General features: G+C 41.5%; 1 protein-coding gene across 2 annotated transcripts in view; it reads right to left on the reverse strand.

Moving 5' to 3' along the window:
* INTS13 (integrator complex subunit 13) overlaps positions 1 to 24101 on the reverse strand; it is a 58069-nt gene that overhangs the window by 12870 nt on the left and 21098 nt on the right. Inside the window, exons 6-13 of one of the 2 annotated variants that reach the window (XM_053719091.1) lie at positions 20624 to 20714; positions 19069 to 19197; positions 18923 to 18946; positions 18201 to 18285; positions 13788 to 13874; positions 10329 to 10418; positions 8411 to 8589; positions 3053 to 3223 (exon numbers count right to left, since the gene is read on the reverse strand). In XM_053719091.1, the coding sequence (XP_053575066.1) occupies positions 3053 to 3223; positions 8411 to 8589; positions 10329 to 10418; positions 13788 to 13874; positions 18201 to 18285; positions 18923 to 18946; positions 19069 to 19197; positions 20624 to 20714 (856 nt within the window). The remainder of the gene's footprint in view (positions 1 to 3052; positions 3224 to 8410; positions 8590 to 10328; positions 10419 to 13787; positions 13875 to 18200; positions 18286 to 18922; positions 18947 to 19068; positions 19198 to 20623; positions 20715 to 24101) is intronic. The other variant, XM_053719092.1, reaches the window with a different exon arrangement.

A 24101-nucleotide genomic window follows, 5' to 3' on the forward strand; every position in this document is an offset into this window, starting at 1 on the left:
ACTCCTGGCCAGCAGGAGGAGGCAAAGAGCACCCCAGCAAAGCTGTTAAGTGTCACTTCCCTTACCCTTAACCCCCAGTCATTCAGCCGAAGGGAAATGGAAAAAGATACAAAAAGTGTAGAGGTGCCTGAGGTTTAGTAAAAAATAACTAATCTTAATGGTGGGGTCGTGGACACTCCATGTCCGGAAAGAAAGAAATTTATCAAGTAAGCATACATTTTATTCTCTTTCTTAAGACATGGAGAGTACAAACAACGTCATTCCAATAACTAGTGGGAACCAATACCCAAGCTAGAAGACACAGAATGAATAGTGAAGGAGAACAAGACAGGCAGACCTAAACAGAAGGCACCACCGCTTGTTGAACCTTTCTCCCAAAGAGGACTCAGCCGAGGCAAAAGTATCAAATTTGTAAAATTGAGAAAAGTATGCAGAGAGGACCATGTTGCCGCCTTGCAAATTTGTTCCACAGAAGCTTCATTTTTGAAAGCCCAAGAAGAGGAGACAGCCCTAGTGGAATGAGCTGTAATTCTCTTAGGAGGCTGTTATCCAACAGTCTCATAAGCAAAACGAATCATACTTCTCAACCAGAGGGAAAGAGAAGTAGAAGTGGCCTTCAGACCCTTACAATTTCCAGAGAAACAAACAAACAAACAAACAAACAAACAGGGCAGAAGACTGGCGAAAATCCTTAGTAGCCTGTAGGTAAAACTTGAGAGCACGCACAACATCCAAGTTATGCAACAGACGATCATTATGAGAAGGATTAGGACAGAGAGAAGGAACAACAATTTCTATCCGAAACCACCTTTAGGGTGAAACCCCAATTTAGTACAAAGGACCGCCTTATCCGCATGAAAAATAAGATAAGGCGAATCGCACTGCAAAGCCGAGAGTTCGGAAACTCTCAGAGCAGAAGAAATAGCGACAAAAAACAAAACCTTACAAGATAACAGCTTAATATCTATGGTATGCATTGGCTCAAACGGAGCCTGCTGCAAAACTCCAAGTACTAGGTTAAGGCTCCAAGGAGGATCAAAAGGTTTAAAACACAGGCCTGATTCTGACCAGGGCCTGACAAAAAGATTGAATATCTGGTATATCCGCCAGACGCTTATGCAAAAGAATAGATAATGCAGAAATCTGACCTTTCAGAGAACTGACTGACAACCCTTTCTCCAGATCATCCTGGAGAAAGGACAGAATCCTATGAATCCTGACCCTACACCAAGAGTAGCCCTTTGATTCACACCAAAAAAAGGTATTTACACCATAACTTATGGTAAATTTTACGAGTAATAATCTTGCCAGCCTGAAGCATGGTATCAATGACTGACTCAGAAAACCTACACTTAGCCAGAACTAAGCGTTCAATCTCCATGCAGTCACCTTCAGAGAAATGAGATTTGGATGGAGGAAAGGACCCTGAATTAGAAGGTCCTTCCTCAGAGGTAACCTCCAAGGAGGAAGAGATGACATCTTCACTAGGTCTGCAAACCAGATCCTGCGAGGCCATGCAAGAGCTATTAGAATTACAGACGCTCTCTCCTGTTTGATACGAGCAATGACTCGTGTAAGGAGCGCAAAAGGAGGAAATGCCACGAAGAAAAAAAATGTTTTTTCTTCAAAACGCTAGGCAAATAAATGAAAAATACACCTCTATACCTCAGAAGCTGAGGTGCCCTACCGTAACTTTCAGAGACTGAATGAACTAAGGACTCTCCAGTCAGCCAGACGATATCTCACAGCCGCAACGAAGAGAAAACTCACAAAGATGACACCGTTCCGCTCTCAGAAGCGGAAGATCGGGAGGTCACGTGAGCGGCATCAAAAGAAACTGCGCAATAAGAAAAAAAGTGCGCATTTCATACTCTGAAGTAAAAAACTGAGTAACCGTTTAAAACATTCCCCACGCGAAAAGTTATGAAATTAAAATCATATAGCCATAAGGTTAGAGGACCTCCCAAACCTATAAGAAAGACCGTTAACCCAGTCTCTCTTCACATACAAATAGTGCCTGCAAACTGCCCCAAAGAAACCTTACCAAAGGATTATAAATGTCCCAATGAAATTAATGCAGAGTTAAAATAGATAGTGCAAGTCTCCAGTACCTAGAAGACAAAAGCACTTACCTGCAGTATAGCTATCGGGCAGTAAGACAGCTCACAATGCGTAAAAGGACACATATGCCTTACAGAGACCTATAGAAAAGGAAAGAACTGAGTAACCAACTCTGGCTTTCTATACCGAGGGCAGCAAATGTTACAAAACAAAGCAAGGACCGCCTCGCCACTTTCTAAATGCTTAAAAGCCACCACTACTCTTACTCATGAGATTGACGTGGACACAGTTAAACCCAAATCCTTGCTTGCAGGGAAAAGTACCCGAAAAAGGAATCAATATCTTCAGACACCAACTTCATGTCCTCCATTGACAGAGGCAAAGAGAATGACTGGGGGTTATGGGTAAGGGACGTGACACTTAACAGCGTTGCTGGGGTGTTCTTTGCCTCCTCCTGCTGGCCAGGAGTGAATATCTCACTAGTAATTGGAATGACGTTGTGGACTCTCCATGTCTTAGGAAAGAAAAAATGATTACTTGGTCTCATATGGTTATATGCTTGACATAAGGAATGCAGGACAAGGAGTCTGATCTGAGATCTTATGGATATGTGACAAACATAGGGACTGCAGGGCCATGTGTTTGATTTCAGGTCTGGTCGTTTGGCTGACAGGGACCACAGAAACTGGATCTGATGATGCAACTGCTGATATATGGTTGGAACAGCTGCATGGTCATGGGGTCTGATCTGAGGTCTGACTAAAACATCCCCTACTGCTTTCCCCTTAAAACCCACTGGATTATTATGGAAACAGCTGGAACCCCTACGCATAAAAGCACACAAACAGACACATGTATGTACAAACACACACAAACATAAAGAAATACAAAGACACACACACAAACTTACAATCAGAACAGACACATAAGTACAAACACACAGAAACAAACACACGTAGGTACAAACACACACGTACGTACAAACACGTACAGCCTGCATGTTGAAGATGGTCGTTTGTGAGATAATCATTGGCCAGTAACGGGTGTGTCGCTCCAGCTGCTCTTTGGCTCTCTCCAGTGGAATCTCTAAACTGCCATCCATCTTGTACTGAGGCTCTAGGAACGGCATCAATCTGTTCTCCCTCATGAACTCACCAAAGTCCTAATAAAAAAAGTAATGGAAAATACAAATGTAACAGGTGTGTACTAAAGAAGTTTGTAGCATAAAACACAGGACCAATTTAGCAAGAGAATAATGTTGTGAAATGGAAAGAGAAGATAACACAAAGGTGTAGAGGTGCCTGAGGTATAGAAAAAAAATTACTGTCTAATCTTAAGGGTGGGGTTGTGGACTCTCCATGTCCGGAAAGAAATTTATCATCATCAGGTAAGCATACATTTTATTTTATTTCCTAAGACATGGAGAGTCCACAACGTCATTCCAAGAACTAATGGGAACAAATACCCAAGCTACAGGACACGGAATGAACAGGGAGGGAGAACAAGACAGGCAGACCTAAACAGAAGGCACCACGGCTTGATGAACCTTTCTCCCAAAAGAGGCCTCAGCCGAGGCAAAAGTATCAAATTTGTAAAAAGTATGCAGAGAGGACCAAGTTGCAGCCTTGCAAATCTGTTCCACAGAAGCTTCATTTTTGAAAGCCCAAGAAGAGGAGACAGCCATAGTGGAATGAGCATTAATTCTCTCAGGAGGCTGCTGTCCAGCAGTCTCGAATGCAAAATGAATCATACTTCTCAATCAGAGGGAAAGAAAAGTAGAAGTAGCCTTCTGACCCTTACGCTTTTCTGACAAACAAACAAACAGGGCAGAAGAATGGCAAAAATCCTTAGTAGCCTGTAGGTAGAATTTTAGAGCATGCACAACATCCAAGTTGTGCAACAGAAGTTACTTATGAGAAGGAGGATTAGGACAGGATATTATCCTGATTAATATTTCTATCCGAAACCACCTTAGAGAGAAACCCCAACTTAGTATGAAGAACCGCCTTATCCGCATGAAAAATAGCAATAAGAAACAAAACCTTCCAAAATAACAGCATAACAATTATGGAATGCATTGGCTCAAACAGAGCCTGCTGCAAAACTAAGAACTAGGTTAAGGTTCCAAGGAGGAGCAACAGGTTTAAACACAGGCCTACTTCTGACCAGGGCCTGACAAAAAGATTGAACATCTGGTACATCCGCCAGACGCTTATGTAAAAGAATAGATAATGCAGAAATCTGACCTTTCAGAGAACTGAATGGTAACCCTTTCTCCAAGCCTTCCTGGAGAAAAGACAAAATTCTAGGAATCCTGACCCTACTCCAAGAGTAGCCTTTCGATTCACACCAAAAAAAAAGTATTTACGCCATACCTTATGGTAAATTTTGCGAGTAACAGGCTTGCGAGCCTGGAGCATGGTATCAATAACCGATTCAGAAAACCCACGCTTAGCCAGAACTAAGCTTTCACTCTCCAAGCAGTCAACTTCAGATAAACGAGATTTGGATGGAGGAAAGGACCCTGAATTAGAAGGTCCTTCCTCAGGGGTAACCTCCAAGGAGGAAGAGATGACATGTTCACAAGGTCTGCATACTAGATCCTGTGAGGCCAAGCAGGAGCTATTAGAATTACAGACGCTCTTGCCTGTTTAATACGAGTAACGACTCGTGGAAGGAGCGCGAATGGAGGAAACAGGTATGCTAGACCGAATTCCCAAGGGACCGCCAGAGCATCTATCAGAGTGGCCTACGGATCTCTTGACCTTGAACCGTACTTTGGAAGCTAGGCGTTCTGACGAGAAGCCATCAGATCTAACTCCGGCACCACCCACTTGAGGGTTGGCCTGGAGAACACCTCCGGATGGAGAGTCAACTCCCCGGGATGAAATGTCTGTCTGCTCAGAAAATCCGCCTCCCAGTTGTCCACTACTGGAATGTGGATAGCAGATAGAAAACAATTGTGAGCTTCCGCCCACTGAATAATCCGTGCCACTTCCTTCATGGATAAGGAACTCAGAGTTTCCCTCTGGTGGTTGATGTAAGCCACTGAGGTGATGTTGTCCAATTGGAACCTGATACACTGGGCTAAGGACAATTGAGGCCAAGCCATCAGAGCATTGTAGATCACTCTACTCCAAGATGTTTATGGGGAGTACATACTCCTCCCGAGTCCATAGGCCCTGAGTCTTTAACGAGTCCCATACTGCTCCCCAGCCAAGAAGGCTGGCATCCGTGGTCACAATCACCCAGGAAGGTCTGCAGAAGCATGTGCCCTGAGACAGATGATCCTGAGAAATCCACCACGAGAGAGAATCTCTTGTCAACTGGTCCAGATCTATCCTCTGCAGAGCTCTCAAATGGAATCGAGCAAAAGGAATTACGTCCATGGAAGCGACCATCAGACCAATTGCCTCCATACACTGAGCCACTGATGGCCGAACAGTAGACTGTAGAGAGAGGCAAGAGGAGAGAAGCTTGGATTTTCTGACCTTCGTCAGAAAAATCGTGATAGATAGGGAATATTTGATGGTCCCTAAGAAACAGACCCTTGTAGATAGAACAAGGGAACTCTTCTCCAGATTCAGTTTCCATCCGTGGGAATGTAGAAAAGACAACAAGATCTCTGTATGAGAGTTTGCTTGTTGAAAAGATGGCTGAACCAATATGTCATCCAGATAAGGCACCACCGCAATTCCTGAGACCTGACAACTGCCAAGAGAGCCCCCAGAACCTTTGAGGAAATTCTGGGAGCCGTGGCAAGGCCAAACAGAAGAGCAATAAAGTGAAAGTGCATGTCTAGAAAAGCAAAACTCAGGAACTCATGATGATCCCTGTGGATAGGAGCATGAAGATATGCGTCCTTCAGGTCTATGGCCGTCATGAACTGACCTTCTTGGACCAAGGGAAGAATGGAACGAATGGTTTCCATTTTGAAGGATGGAACCCTGAGAAACTTGTTGAAACACTTTAGGTCTAAAATGGGTTGGAAAGTTCCCTCTTTTTTGGGAACCACAAACAGGTTTGAATAAAAACCCAGACCTTGTTCTCTTACTGGAACAATCACTCCCAGGGAGGAAAGGTGCTGAACACACTGTAAGAATGCATCTCTTTTTACCTGATCCGCAAATAACCTTGAGAGGAGAAATCTGTCCTTGGGAGGACTAGATTTGAATTCTATTTTGTAACCCTGAGATACTATGTCCACAGCCCAAGGATCTGGGACATCTCGTATCTACCCTTGACAAAAAAGGGAAAGTCTGCCCCCGCACGTGATCCGATCCCGGAACGGGGGCAGAACCTTCATGCTGACTTAGTCTCAGCTGAGGGTTTCTTTGATTGCTTTCCCTTGTTCAAAGACTGATTGGGTCTCCAAGAAGACTTGGGCTGCTTCTGCTTATAGGCGGGAGAGGAAGGCTTTGAAACTTTGAAGTTACGAAAGGAACGAAAATTACTTTTACGTCCTTTAGGTCTATTCTTCTTGTCTTGTGGTAGAAAGGACCCCTTTCCACACGTAATTTCAGAAATGATTTCTGCCTGACCAGGAACAAACAAGGTCTCACCTTTATAATGCAGAGACAGAAGCTTGGAGGTAACATCAGCTGACCAAGATTTTAGCCACAGAGCCCTACGGGCTAGAACAGTGAAGCAAGACATCTTGGCTCCCAGTCTAATAACTTGCATGTTAGATAAAGGAAGTGGCTAGTTTGAGAGCCTTAATCCTATCTTGCATCTCCTCCAACGGAGTATCTTCTTAAAATCAATTCAGACAAAGCATTGCACTAATACAAACTGTAGGTTGCCATTGAAGACCTTGATGAACATTCATCTTCTTCAAATAAGCCTCCAGCTTTTAGTCCATGGGATCCTTAAGGGAACAGTTATCTTTAATAGAATATAGTTCTCTTAGCCAGGGTAGAAATAGCCCCTTCTACCTTAGGCACCATGTGCCATGAATCTCTGATGGAGTCAGCAACAGGAAACATTTTTTTAAATTGTGAGACGGGGAGAAAGGTATCCCTGGCTTCTCCTATTCCTGTGTAAAAATCTCTGTCACACGGTCTGGAACAGGAAACACTTCCACAGAGGAAGGATCATCATAGTATTTGTTAAGCTTACTAGATTTCTTAGGGTTGACAGCGACAGAAGAATCTGAGTCGTCCAAAGTAGCCAGTACCTCCCTCCTTTAATAGTAAACGAAGGTGTTCAAGCTTAAATCTGAAGTTTACTCCTTCAGCATCAGACAAAGGAATTATACTGTCCGAATCTGAGATTTCACACCCTCAGAGGCTACTGAGGTATCTTCCTCATCAGACTTATGAGGGAGGGCAACCTGCGTAGCAGCAGACAGGACAGACACCTTACACTCCATGGGAAAAGCAGATAAAGCCGCTGATACCGCAGAGGATATCTGTGCAGCAAAATCGGATGGCAAATAAACTCCGCCAGGAGGCTGAGAGGAACTGCAGGGCACTGTATGTGAAGCCGTGGGGGCTTGGGACATTAGAGGAGAAAGCTGTGGCATTGCCTGAACAGCATCATCCTGAGAGACATTAGGCTCAGAAACAAAAAGTAATTTTTACATTTCAAAGTCTTTTCTAAACATGAAGAACAAAATTGCATAGGTAACACAATTTGGGCCTCAAGACACAAACATTTATCCATAGGTAAAAGAATTCCCAATAATTCAAGGAATGACTGATATATGAAAATGACACTGTCACTTTAAGAAAAAAAAAAAAACTTTAAAATCTCCTCAGAGCAATATTCAACACAATTAAAAAGGCGCCTCTACACCTCAGGCAGACTAAGATGCCCTACCTTAACCTTCAATTCCCAAATTGTTAGGTAAGCAGCTTTACATTGATCAAAAAAACGATCCAACACCAAAAAGCTGTCCAAAATGCCAAGTGCCTGCACCCTGCCCAAAGATTAATTATGTCCCAATAATTACTGAGAAAAAAATCTTCTCAAGTGCAAGTCTCCAATACCTAGAAGACAAAAGCACTTACTTGCAAATCCAGCTGTCCGGCAGGAAGACAGCTCACAAGGCGTGACAGGACACATACTCCTGCTGGCCAGGAGTGAATATCCCACTAGTAATTGGAATGACATTGTGGACTCTCCATGTCATTGCCTGATCCTACAACCAGACGCACAATCGCTATAAGAAATGACACGCGAACTGGGCTGGAGGTTGCATATTATGTATATTGGGTGGGTTGCTATGTTGCAAAGGACTGCATTAGAAGAACAACACAGTTGCTTAGCTTATAAAATAAAAATCAGACAACAGGTACATTTCTGGTTTCTATGGCTTCTAAACCTCTGCCCAGCCAGGCTTATGTACCGTAATCCTATAATCGGTCACTCTTCCACCGCAGCCTTCACTGATGGAAGGTGGGTCCTCTAGTATAGACCGAGAACTGCTCAGGACGTGTAGGAAGATCTCCCCGCCGTGGCTGCTTAGCATATGACTAATCACTTTGGATCCTGACTTACGCGGCTGCTCCAACAAAACTGACCGACCTGCAGAATATTGAAAGGAGAAGAAAAAAATAATAATTTAATGCTTGTTCATAAACTATTTATGAATGTTTTATTACTTATAGGGACAGTAAACACTTTGATATTTTCATGTAAAAATGTTTAATTAAGTAAAAAAGGTTTGTAATAGCTTTATTTTGCTCCTATTTGCTCTAACTTAACCCCTTAACAACTACAAAGTACCGTGTACGTCGCTGGTCTGTAAGTGTTTTCTTGGTTATAATAGTATTATTATACCCTCCTTCCTTCCTGCTGGCCACAGGTAATAGCGCGGTCTCGCCGCTGGTGGCGAGTCTACCCTATCAAAAATGCAATCCCACAGAAAAACCAGTGACGTACAGGGTACACTGCTGGTCCTTAAAGGGATAGGAAAGTCAAAATGGAACTTGCATGACTCAGAGCATGTCATTTTATGACACTTTTAAATTCACTTCTATTTTCAAATGTGCCTCGTTCTCTTAGTATCCTTTGTTAAAAAATGAATACGCACATATCATACACTAGTGGGAGCTGCTGCTAATTGGTGCCTGCACACATTTGTCTCTTGTGATTGGTTAAATAGATATTTTCAACTTCCTGTCAGTACTGCAATGCTGTCCCTTTAGCAATGGCTAATAAGAGAATGAGGAAAATTTGATAATAGACTTAAATTGTTCTATCTGAATCATAAAATAAAATTTTGGGGTTTACTAGCCCTTTAAGTGGTTAAAGGGACAGTCTAGCCAAAATTAAACTTTCATGATTCAGATAGGGAATGCAACGTTATACAAATTTCCAATTTACTTTAATCAAATTTTCTTTGTTCTTGTATTCTTTGTGGAAAGCTAAACCTAGTTAGGCCAATATGCTAATTTCTAAACCCTTGAATGCCGCTTCTTATCTCAGTGCATCTTGACAGTTTTTCACACTTAGTGTAAGCTCATGTGTGTCATATAGATAAACATAATGCTCACTCCTGTGGAGTTATTTATGAGACAGCACTGATTGGCTAAAATGCAAGTCTGTCAAAAGCACCGAGATACGGGGCAGTCTGCAGAGGCTTAGATACAAGGTTATCACAGAGGTAAAAAGTATATTAATATAACTGTGTTGGTTATGCAGAACTGGGGAATGGGTAATAAAGGGATTATCTATCTTTTTAAACAATAACATTTCTGGAGTAGACTTTGAGTGTGAAATGTATGGGCTTTTCACTTCTGAAAGTTGGAGCGTACATGGCAGACTTCACAAACCTAAACTCCATCATATACGTCCCTAATTGGCATCAACAGAAGTGATAAGATACTATAAATAATGTAAGTTTTCCTAACAAAATGAGAGTGGAAATCATTGTCTTTTTCCAGTATGTCAGGATTGGCTCCTGCATATAAGATACGTGGTGAGAAGTATGGGCATTGAAAAACAATTGCATCAAACAAGGTTATTAATATATTCAAAAAAAATGTTACTCATGTAGTATGTCCACTTATTGCAACACTGCAGAAAAATTGTGTAATTACTGCATCTAGGGATCCTTTAATCCACTGGTTTTCAAACCTGCCCTCAGTCCTCCCTAACAAACTAGGTTTTCAGGATAACCTTGGCTGAGAGCAGGTAAAATAACCATGTTTACTAATCACCTAATTATTTCACCTGTGCTCTAGTTCAGATATCCTCAAAATCTGGCCTGACAGGGAGGTGGGGACAGGTTTGATATAACCTATGCATACAGAATGCCTTACCATTCAACAGGAAGTTGGTAAGACAAGAGGAAGGTCTGCTGTTTACGTCTACCGGGGATATTCGGAATGCACCAGTACAATAATGTAACTCTGAAAAATTAAGAAAAACAGAAAAAAAAAGTACAAAAAATGTTCTGATTATCTGTGCACAAGCAAACTGTTAACTTATGGGCATAAATAGGATACACCAGTCAAAAGGTCAAAGGGTTTAGAGCTTGATTGTCTAAAGCTCTCTGGTCAAGCGAGATTCTATAAAATCACTTCATCAGTATTACAAGGACCCTCACAGATTGTATTAAAGGCAAGTTTTACGTTGGGGACTGTGTACCTCATCAAGAAGATGACTTCTTATGCATCAAGTTTCAATAAGATACAGTACTACTATTGTGACAATCAACAAAACAACTTTTATAATTTTTCTTTCTTTAGGAAAGAAAAGTTGTTGTTCATTTAATCTAAACATGATAAATATCTTTGTAGACACTTGTCCTTAATAAAGTCCAACAGGTTTCAGTATCATTTGTATGCTGATGAGACCCACATCTACCTCTCTGCACCTATCTCCTTCCTTGCTAACTTGTGTAACTAACTGTCTTTTTAATATTTCATCCTGAATGTCCTCTCACTACCTTAAGCTAAATATCTCTAAATTTGAGCTGCTTATTGTCTCCCCTTCTTCCAAAATCTCACCCCCAACTTTCTAGAACTGTTGATAACATAAATACCCACAATCCCTAATGCCCGATGTCTTGGTGTCACACTTGACTCAGATCTTTAATTAAGTCCTCACATCTAGTTTTTTACAAATTCCTGCAATTTCCACCTTAATAAACGAATCCAAAATTCACCACTTCCTCACACAAGACACAACTAGGATTTCAATCCACTCTCTCATCATTTCCTGCCTTTATGATTGCAACTCCATGTTCTCTGGTCTCCCTAGCGGCCACCTATCTCCTTTACTGGTCATAATGAATGCCTCTGCCAGACTCTTCAATTACACAACACTTCCTCCCTGGAAAAACTAGTCTTCGATCGCTTAACCCACTTCTTGTCCTCCAACTCACTGCTTGACCCCTTACAATCTGGCTTGCGTTCCCAACACTCGACTGAGACTGCCCTCACCAAAGTCACTAATGATCTTCTTTCTGCTAAAAAAAATGGCCACTACTCAATACTTATCTTACTTGATTTGTCTGCTGCCTTTGACACAGTTGACCATCCCCTTCTCCTACGGACTCTCAGCTCCTTTGGGCTCTGACACTGCCCTTTCCTGGATCCACTCTTATCTCTCTAATAGGTCCTTTTCTGTCTCCTTTTCTGGTGGCGACTCCTCTCCATTGCCTCTGTCTGTTGGAGTACCTCAAGGCTCTGTTCTGGGTCCCCTACTCTTCTCTATTTATACATCCTCACTGGGAAAACTTATCAGTAGCTATGGCTTCAACTACCACCTCTATGCTGATGATACCCAGATCTACCTATACGCCCCTTCACTCTCTCCTTCTGTCCTTGCTCACATCGGTGTCTGCTTATCTGGCATTTCTTCTTGGATGGCCTCTCACCACCTAAAAATCAATATGTCCAAGACTGAGCTCCTTCTAATCCCCCCCTCTAATTCTACCCCGGTTCCTAACTTTTCAATCACTGTTGGTGATACCACTATCTCCCCACCACCCCAAGTCCGTGTCCTAGGAGTTACACTTGACTCCAATCTGTCCTTCATTCCCCACATCCAATTGCTCTCTTCCTCCTGTCGCAACCATCTACGCAATATCTCCAAAATCCGTCCATTTCTGAGTGCTGAAACTACTAAACAGCTAATCCACTCCCTGGTAATCTCCCGACTTGACTACTGTAATAACCAACTAACTGGCCTCCCTCTCTCCCGCCTCTCCCCTCTTCAATCCATCCTAAATGCCTCTGCTAGGCTAATCCACCTCTCCCGACGCTCTGTATCTGCTGCACCTCTCTGCGAGTCCCTTCACTGGCTACCCATCCACAGCAGAATTAAATTCAAAATTCTCATCCTGACCTACAAAGCCCTTACCAACGTAGCCCCCCCCTACCTGTCCTCACTAATCAAGAAATATACCCCAGCCCGCCCCCTAAGATCCAACAATGACCTGCTCCTTGCATCTTCTAACATCACCTCCTCCCATGCCAGGCTACAGGACTTCTCTCGTGCAGCACCAACCATCTGGAATGCACTTCCCAGAGCTGTCAGACTTTCCCCTAACCTTTCCTCCTTTAAACGCTCCCTAAAGACCTTTCTGTTCATGGAAGCCTATCTCTAAATCAGTAAAAAATGAATTCTAACTGCTGCCCCATCTAACTCCACACTAACATCATTCTCACCTTTGCAGTCCCCACCTCCTGTTTCTCACCCTCCTACCATCTAGATTGTAAGTTCCCACAGGAACAGGGCCCTCAATTCCCCCTGTATTTGTTTGTTAAACTTTGTCTGGTGTCTTTTATATTGTACTGTACTTTTATCTTTGTACCCATGGACAGCGCTGCGGAATCTGTTGGCGCTTTATAAATAAAGAATAATAATAATAATAATAATAATAATAATAATAATAACTGGCTTCCTCTAGCCTACAGAATAAAACACATAATCCTGACACCAATGTTCAAGGCTTTCAATAACACTGCTCTCCCCTACATCTCTGACCTCGTCTCCAGATACTCTCCCTCCTGTCCCCTTTGCTCGGCTCATAACCTCCTCTCTCTTTAGCTCATCACATTTCCATCTACAGGACTTCTCCAGAATGACCCCAAACTCGTGAAACTCTCTGCCTCGCTCCATAAGACTCTCCACTAGTTTTCAAACTATCAAGCGCTCCTAAAGACTCTACTGTTTACAGATGCATATAATGTATGCTAACCCTTCTCACCTTAGTTCCTCGCATCTTTTGTCATCTCCTTGAACCCCTTTAGAATGTAACCCTACAAGCCCAGCTGTCCTGTACATTACCTTTATGTAATAATAATAATAATAATAATAATAATAATAATAATAATAATAATAATACTACTACATTTTAAAACCAGATATTACCATCCAACTTATTTATACAAAGGTCAAACACCAACGTGCACATTTATATCTTTTATAAATATCCCAGGTCTGCTGCTGCAATCAATAGAGATCTGTACGTATAGGCTGCATTATATTTCACTTTAAATTCTTAGTTTTTTTTCTATAAATTCTACATGAAAAAGTCTTTGGAGATTTTTGTAGACATTTTCCATGATAAACTTTTCAAATGTAATAGAATTGCTACTCAGCAGCACTATCGGTAATAGCAATATGTCTAGTCCATAGTGTTGTCTGTGAAGATCTAATTTTTTCTAAGATCAGGCGGCAATAAAGTTACTAATCACTCATCTGGGGGCGCATTATATTACAAAAGTGTAAACGCACAAAAGGAGAATCACACTGTCTGTTTTACTCACCCACATTGTTAGTCCTGGGGGTGCACCACTTCAGGGTCACAGTTTCCTTTAGTGTTGGTTCTCTGTAGGCCCCAATATGACCCTCACCTGAAGTACAGAAAAGCAACCGTGAAATCTGAAGTTTAACTTGTGGGGATAAAACCTAAAAACACAGTGTAGTCAAGTTTGTAAGCTTCATCACACAGCTCCCCCTGCAACGCACATTCATAACCTTAACACAACCTGCATGTATTACTATCACTAACCTCACACATACAGGTTGTGTTTGTGTCTGTGCTGTATCACTATCACTAACCTAACACAGGACAGACACATACACAACCTGTATGTATCACTATCACTAACCTCACAAAGCACAGCCACATACATAACCTGTATGTATCACTATCACTAACCTCACACAGCACAGACACATACATAACCTGTATGTATCACTATCACTAACCTCACACAGCACAGACACATACACAACCTGTATGTATCACTATCACTAACCTCACACAGCACAGACACATACATAACCTGTATGTATCACTATCACTAACCTCACACAGCACAGACACATACATAACCTGTATGTATCACTATCACTAACCTCACACAGCACAGACACATACATAACCTGTATGTATCACTATCACTAACCTCACACAGCACAGACACATACACAACCTGTATGTATCACTATCACTAACCTCACACAGCACAGACACATACATAACCTGTATGTATCACTATCACTAACCTCACACAGCACAGACACATACACAACCTGTATGTATCACTATCACTAACCTCACACAGCACAGACACATACACAACCTGTATGTATCACTATCACTAACCTCACACAGCACAGACACATACATAACCTGTATGTATCATTATCACTAACCTCACACAGCACAGACACATACACAACCTGTATGTATCACTATCACTAACCTCACACAGCACAGACACAAACACAACCTGTATGTATCACTAACCTAACACAGGACAGACACATACACAACCTGTATGTATCACTATCACCAACCTAACACAGGACAGACACAAACACAACCTGTATGTATCACTAACCTCACACAGCACAGACACAAACACAACCATAACACAACCTGTATGTATCACAAACCTAACAGGACAGACATAAACACAACCTGTATGTATCACTATCACTAACCTCACACAGGACAGATACATACACAACCTGTATGTATCACTATCACTAACCTCATACAGCACAGACAAACACAACCATAACACAACCTGTATGTATCACTAACCCAACACAGCACAGACACATACACAACCATAACACAACCTGTATGTATCACTAACCTAACACAGCACAGACACATTCACAGCCATAACACAACCTGTATGTATCACTAACCTAACACAGCACAGACACAAACACAACCTGTATGTATGTGTCTGTATCGCTAACCTAACACAGCACAGACACATTCACAACCATAACACAACCTGTATGTATCACGAACCTAACGCAGCACAGACGCATACACAACCTGTATGTATCACTATCACTAACCTCACACAGGACAGACACATACACAACCTGTATGTATCACTAACCTCACACAGCACAGACAAACACAACCTGTATGTATAACTAACCTAACACAGCACAGACACATACACAACCATAACACAACCTGTATGTATCACTAACCTAACACAACACAGACACAAACACAACCTGTATGTATGTGTCTGTATCGCTAACCTAACACAGCACAGACACATTCACAACCATAACACAACCTGTATGTATCACGAACCTAACGCAGCACAGACGCATACACAACCTGTATGTATCACTATCACTAACCCAACACAGCACAGACACATACACAACCTGTATGTATCACTAACCCAACACGGACACATACACAACCTGTATGTATCACTAACCCAACACAGCACAGACACATACATAACCTGTATGTATCACTAACCCAACACAGCACAGACACATACACAACCTGTATGTATCACTAACCTAACACAGCACAGACACACACACAACCTGAATGTATCACTAACCTAACACAGCACAGACACAAACACAACCTGTATGTATGTGTCTGTATCGCTAACCTAACACAGCACAGACACATTCACAACCATAACACAACCTGTATGTATCACGAACCTAACGCAGCACAGACGCATACACAACCTGTATGTATCACTATCACTAACCCAACACAGCACAGACACATACACAACCTGTATGTATCACTAACACAACACAGCATGGACACATACACAACCATAACACAACCTGTATGTATCACTAACCCAACACAGCACAGACACATACACAACCTGTATGTATCACTAACCCAACACAGCACGGACACATACACAACCTGTATGTATTACTAACCTAACACAGCACAGACACATACACAACCTGTATGTATCACTAACCCAACACAGCACAGACACATACACAACCTGTATGTATCACTAACCTAACACAGCACAGACACATACACAACCTGTATGTATCACTAACCCAACACAGCACAGACACATACACAACCTGTATGTATCACTAACCTAACACAGCACAGACACATACACAACCTGTATGTATCACTAACCCAACACAGCACAGACACATACACAACCTGTATGTATTACTAACCTAACACAGCACAGACACATACACAACCATAACACAACCTGTATGTATCACTATCACTAACCTCAAACAGCACAGACACAATCATAACACAACCTGTATATATCACTAACCTCACACAGCAGACAACCATAACACAGCCTGCATGTATCACTATCACTATCTTTAGCATCTGCCCCGTGTATCACAAGACTCATGCAACACAGACACATCTGCCCCATATATCACTATCCTTAATGCAACACAGACACATCTGCCCCGTGTATCACTATCCTCATGCAACAGACACATCTGCCCCATGTATCAATATCCTGATGCAGCACAGACATCTGCCCCGTGTATCACTATCCTGATGCAGCACAGACATCTGCCCCGTGTATCACTATCCTGATGCAGCAGACATCTGCCCCGTGTATCACTATCCTGATGCAGCAGACATCTGCCCCGTGTATCACTATCCTGATGCAGCAGACATCTGCCCCGTGTATCACTATCCTGATGCAGCAGACATCTGCCCCGTGTATCACTATCCTGATGCAGCACAGACACATCTGCCCCGTGTATCACTATCCTGATGCAGCACAGACACATCTGCCCCGTGTATCACTATCCTGATGCAGCACAGACACATCTGCCCCGTGTATCACTATCCTGATGCAGCACAGACACATCTGCCCCGTGTATCACTATCTTGATGCAGCACAGACACATCTGCCCCGTGTATCACTATCCTGATGCAGCACAGACACATCTGCCCCGTGTATCACTATCCTGATGCAGCACAGACACATCTGCCCCGTGTATCACTTTCCTGATGCGGCACAGACACATCTGCCCCATGTATCACTATCCTGATGCGGCACAGACACATCTGCCCCGTGTATCACTATCCTGATGCGGCACAGACACATCTGCCCCGTGTATCACTATCCTGATGCGGCACAGACACATCTGCCCCATGTATCACTATCCTGATGCAGCACAGACACATCTGCCCCGTGTATCACTATCCTCATGCAGCACAGACATATCTGCCCTGTGTATCACTATCCTCATGCAGCACAGACATATCTGCCCTGTGTATCACTATCCTCATGCAGCACAGACATATCTGCCCCGTGTATCACTATCGTCATGCAGCACAGACATATCTGCCCCGTGTATCACTATCGTCATGCAGCACAGACATATCTGCCCCGTGTATCACTATCCTCATCTAGCACAGACACATGCCTTGTGTATCACTTTTCTCATGTAGCCCTGACACATCTGCCCTGTGTATAACTATCCTTATCTAGCAGAGACACATGTTCCCTGTGTATTATTATCGTCATGCGGCACTGATACATGTACCACGTGTATCACTATCGTAATCTAGCACAGACACATCTGCCCCGTGTATCATTATTCTCATGCAGCACTGACACATCTGCTTTGTGTATCACTACCCTCATGCAGCACAGACACATCTGCCCCGTGTATCACTATCCTCATGGACACATCTACTACGTGTATCACTATCCTCCTCCAGCACAGATACATCTGCCCTATACATCACTATTCTCACATTAAAAAAAACTAAAAAAAAAAACTGACACATCGGCTCTGTGCACCTCTGTCCTCACAATGTATGGACTTGGCTACAACAATTCTGACACGACCCTTTATAATTATCAAAATATAACATGCACATACAGCTAAACAGATTGATATCACGTCTCCCCAACACTTACCGCTCTTCATAAAATCTATATGAGCTTCCTTGTGATGGAAAAGTTCTACGTCATAATTTGCAGAGGTGTTTGCATGTTGTTCTTCCTTATAAAGGAGGAGAAATAAAACACAGTAGGAGAGACTAATTGGAACACGATTTGTTCAGGTTTAAACATTATACAAAAAGGTATGTTTCTCAAGGTAAAAAAAAAAAAAACTTCTAACTATAAAAACAATTTATATGTCTGTATAAAAAATAATACAAGCCCTTTAAAAGGCAACTAGATCAGGAATAATTAAAACATTTTATTATATAACCCAGAAAAGACCTTATTAAAAAAAACAAAACAGAACAACCTACCTGTTACCTACTGAACTGCAAGAGAAATTAAATTCTTACTGCACACTGTTAGTATTGCACAAGGATGTAGAGTAAGCCAAGCAAAAAAATGTGTCTGAATGGGTTAGAGAACCCATGGGAGGGGTTAAGGCAACTCCAGACGACCAAATGAGGACATTTGTGGGCTTCAGATGGCCAAGTGAACATAAATCAGGTACATCACAAACACAGAGAAGGGCAGAAATTTCTACACAACTACAGGGCAACAGAACACCAAAAGGGTAAGGAAACCACTTCTTTGTATAAGCAGAAGCTGAATTTTAGGCAACCTAGTATTCTTGTCCACAGCCCTGCCATCTAGGAACTTTTGTTTGGAGGAAGTGGATTTCAGAATGTACTAACCTGATCACAGACACTGAGTGTGGGCTAGTGAAAAACAGAAAAATATGAAATGGAGAAAAAAAAAAAAAACAATGTAAAAAAAAGAACGTCCAAAAAAAAAAGGTTGTAAAAAGCCTAATGGGTTCAGTAGGGAGAGACCATCTTACCTTCATTGGGATGTTGGTTATGGTAGTGGAAGCCAAGTCAAAGTGTAGTTGAACTAAATGGTTAAGTTTAGTGGCCAGATGGCGACCGGCACGGACACTGTGAACTTCACTCGTTAGAACAGGCGACAACTAAAGAGAAAAACCATTTCATTCTTAGGGTAGCTGAAGATTAGAGTGTTTTATATGGACCTGCTAAGATTGAATAATGGCAGCACAAAGCAAACTGAGTTCTTCTTTTTTAATGGAATCCCAGAAAAGAACATATAATCACATTTATTGTTTTCATTATCAAATGAATTATATCTATATCCATGTATTCATACTTATATTTACTCAAGGACCAATTAAATAGCTGAAGTCAGGCAGCTGTGGCATAGCCGATAAAAGATCCCTAGGATTTCATCATGCACTTACAACACACAAGCAGTCAAACCATCCATGTTCACAACACACACGTCCCAACCACACTTGTGATCCAGAAGTCTCCAAAGCTCATGAATACCTATGTGGCTCACAAATATTAGTCTATGTTTTTCTTTCTTGCTGCATAACCATTATAAATACTTATGCTTGTTGCAGTATTGTTTTTCATTATAAATACTTATGCTTGTTGCAGTATTGTTTTTCATTATAAATACTTATGCTTGTTGCAGTATTGTTTTTCATTATAAATACTTATGCTTGTTGCAGTATTGTTTTTCATTATAAATACTTATGCTTGTTGCAGTATTGTTTTTCATTATAAATACTTATGCTTGTTGCAGTATTGTTTTTCATTATAAATACTTATGCTTGTTGCAGTATTGTTTTTCATTATAAATACTTATGCTTGTTGCAGTATTGTTTTTCATTATAAATACTTATGCTTGTTGCAGTATTGTTTTTCATTATAAATACTTATGCTTGTTGCAGTATTGTTTTTCATTATAAATACTTATGCTTGTTGCAGTATTGTTTTTCATTATAAATACTTATGCTTGTTGCAGTATTGTTTTACTATATGATGTTTGTTTATCCTGAAGCGCTGAGGAAACACCACATTAATCTGTTTAGTGAGATCATTGCCACTACATATTAATGGCTCAATTTTTCCTTTACTTCCTCTAAAGGAGGACATTTCTTTCTATTTTTCGATCTATAATGTTGACTTTTTTGTCTCTTTAAAAAAAAATAGTGCACTACCCCCTGGGCTTTACTGATGCCAAAGGATTTAGCTACCACAATAAACCAATAACAATCATATATGGAAACTACCAGTATATATTACTGACCGAATACACCTTTACTATAATTGTTCTGATTATATGATTATTTGGCAAATGTAAATGCTGCTCTTTCCCAAAAATTACAGATTTTGAAAAAAAAATTTTTTTTAACTGCAATAAAATTTTCTTTCCCTAAATGTAGTAAGTAAGTCAATCTAGGATTCTTAGCAACTGAATATAATCAAGGAGTATACTGTGATTTCATCTGTAATGCCAGAGATACATGAGATCAGAATATTGTTATTTATACATTCCAGGGGTTCTATAGTAATAGGAAGTGATTGCTTTACCTCCTTTTTGGAGCGATCAGACACCAGACTGTTCTCACCAACCGGGTAGATATGGATTAACACCAGCTCACATTTCTGTATTTGCATGAGGCTAAAAACAGAGTGTGACGTTATTACATAAGTAACCTGCACCAAGTACCCACCAGAACCCTCATATTGCGGCTTCATCTACAGTAAAAGCTGATGAGAACCCGATACACACAAAGCAGTGATCTCCGATGATCTCACAAGGACACTACAGCAGCAAATTTAAACATATTTTAGTTGACCTACACTTAAAGTGATATGAAACTCAAAAAAAATAGTTTGTGGTTCAGACAGAGCATAACATCTTAATGAAATATATCAAAATGAGCTTTGTTATAATGATATTCTGTGTAATGGCATCCGGAGCACTATATGACATAAAATAGTGCTGCCATCTAGTGCTCTTACAAATGAATAACATTCTTGCAAAACTGCTGCCATATAGTGCTCCAGAAATGTGCACACTCCTTAGCTTATGTTCCTGTTTTTCAACAAAAGATACCTAGAGTATGAAGAAAAATTGATGATAGTAGTAAATTAAAAAGTTGTTTAAAATCAGATGTTCTATCTGAATCATGAAAGAAAAAATGAGGGGTTTCATATTCCATATAAAAATAGTATTTAAAAAAAAAATGTTATAAAAAGTTTCTTTGTTTTACTAAACAAAACAAAAAACAAACAACCACCTATGAATTCCTCTGGGTTGGTGGGTTTCTGTCCCTGTCTACCAATAGAACTGTAGGAGTTGTCTCAAACAGCCAATCAGCTAAATTCACTAATAAGGACTGTGGGGGCAGAAGAGAATCTGTGAGCGAATCAGATGTACAGATTAACGTAGAAATACTTAAAGGATCATAAAACAACTCAAACTTGAAAATATATTCTAAAATCCTGGCAAACAGACTTAAACACTGTCTCCCATATTTGATTAATGAAGACCAAGTCGGCTTCATCCCCACCCGTGAAGCCAAGGATAACACAACTAGACTACTTCAAATTATCCATCATACCACATCTCTAAACTTGCCCCTCACCCTACTGTCAACAGACGCTGAAAACGCCTTTGACAGAGTCAATTGGCAATTTCTATGGCTGTCACTACTAAAATTCGGGATCCCGCAAACATTTATTGATAAGATCTTGGCAATATATACTCTCCCTAACGCAAAAGTAATAGTCTATAATTAAATTTTCAAATCCCTTCACAATCACTAATGGCACCCGCAAAGGATGCCCTCTTTCACCTCTGTATTTGCGCTCTCAGTGGAGGTGCTAGCCGCCAAAGTTCGAGCAGCTCAGGAGGGTAGGCGAATTCAGATGGGGTCATACACCACCAAATGTCTTCTGTTGGCGGAAGACATTCTCTTTACCCTTACTAACCCCAAGGAGTCGTTACCAGCCCTAATCAATATTATGGACGAGTACAAACTACACTCTAACTTCTCCATCAACATGGGGAAGTCTGTGATCATGATGTCGCGGACCTCCCCAGGGGATGGACAGTTTATTAACACACAAACTCCCTTTTTCTCAGTAGATCATTTCACATACCTAGGCTTAACAATAAAACCCACCATCTCAAACGATTACGACAAATTATGAAAACCTAAGATGACAGATAGACATTGAGCTTAATTCATGGCACCGAACTAACCATCTATCTTGGCTCGGACGAGTCAATGCCGTTAAGAGGACTATTCTTCCTAAAATTCTATACCTCATGTAGACACTAACTCTTACCCTATAAATAGCATACATAACTAGTCTTCAAAAAAGTCTAAATAAATTTATATGGTTTATCTCAAAACAAAGAATTCCAGGACATACGATATACCTGCCCAGGGAACAGGGAGGTTTAGGAGTCCCGAATAGTCCAAATTATTATACCACAATACATCTTTTACGCATAGTGTCCTGGAACCAAATACATAGGCCTATATTTTGGGTAGTAATCGATGACCAGAACCTCATACACACCCCAACTCGTCACTTATGTTGGATCCCAAACAAACTTCGACCACGTATTACACCTTCTAACCCTCTTTTAGAAGAAACACTAAGAGTCTGGGATAAAACAGTGGCCAAAATTATAAAATCTCTACACACTACTCTCCACTTACGCCAATATTGAACAAAAACATATTTTCCGGATTCAACCTATGCAACCCAGCTGACACACAAACTGTACCTACCTGTCAGGGTTTTTCCCTGTTGTGTTTGCCATGTGCTGCTGGCAGCCTTTTTACTCACCTCTCTTCCTGACTTGGTGCATTGTGGGGGATGCTGCTCACTTCCTGCACTTCCTTTTATGGCCAGACTGTTGTGCATCATCCATGTGAGACAGGATGCAGTCTCAGAATTGTGATGTCATCATTTATTATTTAAAGGGCCTCTGTTCAGTATGCTTTGCCTTTGCGTTGTCTGAGACCTGTTTGTGAGAGTTCCTGTGTATTACCTGGCTGCCTGACGTCCTTCCTGGTTCCTGATCCCTGGCTTGTTCCTGACTCTGCTGTTCTCCTTGTTCCTGATTCCGGCTCGTCTGACTATTCGCTTTGGCTCCTGACTCGGCTCGTCTGACTACCAGCTCTGGTTTTGACTCCTGGCTTGTGGACATTTTATAATTTTTTGATATTAATAAAAGGTGTGATTATTTTTGCACTTCTCGTCTCAGTCTGATTCCTGGCACCCTGACATTACGCAAAGGCCATAAATCCTGATGCTGCTAATTATCCACCTTTACCTGCCATCATTTCCAGGATGGATGTACAGGATCACAGCTTGGATCAATTTGCACTAGTCCTGCAAACCCTGCTGACTCGCACTGCACATTTGGACCAAAGTGTCCCGCATTTTATGGCTGCTCCTGTTTCCGCTGTTGCACCTTTGCCTACCAGGAGCATGTTCGGTTCTGCACCTCTACCTCAGCGATATGGAGGCGATCCTATTCAGTGCAGAGGGTTTTTGAACCAGGTGGGCATTTACTTTGAGATGTTACCTCAGGCGTTTCCCTCTGACAGAGCTAAGGTGAGATTTCTCATCTCGTTACTCTCTGACAAAGCTCTTGCCTGGGCTAATCCCTTGTGGGAGACTAATAAACCTGTGATTTCAAATTACCCTAAATTTGTGGCCTCCTTTCGAAGGGTATTTGATGTTCCGGCTCGCTCCTCCTCTGCTGCTAAATGACTCATGTCCATTCAGCAAGGTACAAGATATGTTGCTCAGTATGCTATTGAGTTCTGTACGCTTGCCGCAGAGGTAGGTTGGAACAATGAAGCCCTTGTTGCCGCCTTCTTTCATGGGCTCTCTGATGCGATTAAAGACGAAGTTGCTGCCAGAGATTTACCAGAGGATCTCGAGGCATTGGTGTCTTTTTTGATCCTAATTGACATCAGACTCAGAGAGAGGCCCTCTTTAATGGAGCGCTTGCAGAAGCCTCCTGTTCCGTTGTCTC

The sequence above is a fragment of the Bombina bombina genome, chromosome 6 (genome assembly GCF_027579735.1).
Source record: "Bombina bombina isolate aBomBom1 chromosome 6, aBomBom1.pri, whole genome shotgun sequence".
NCBI lineage: Eukaryota > Metazoa > Chordata > Amphibia > Anura > Bombinatoridae > Bombina > Bombina bombina.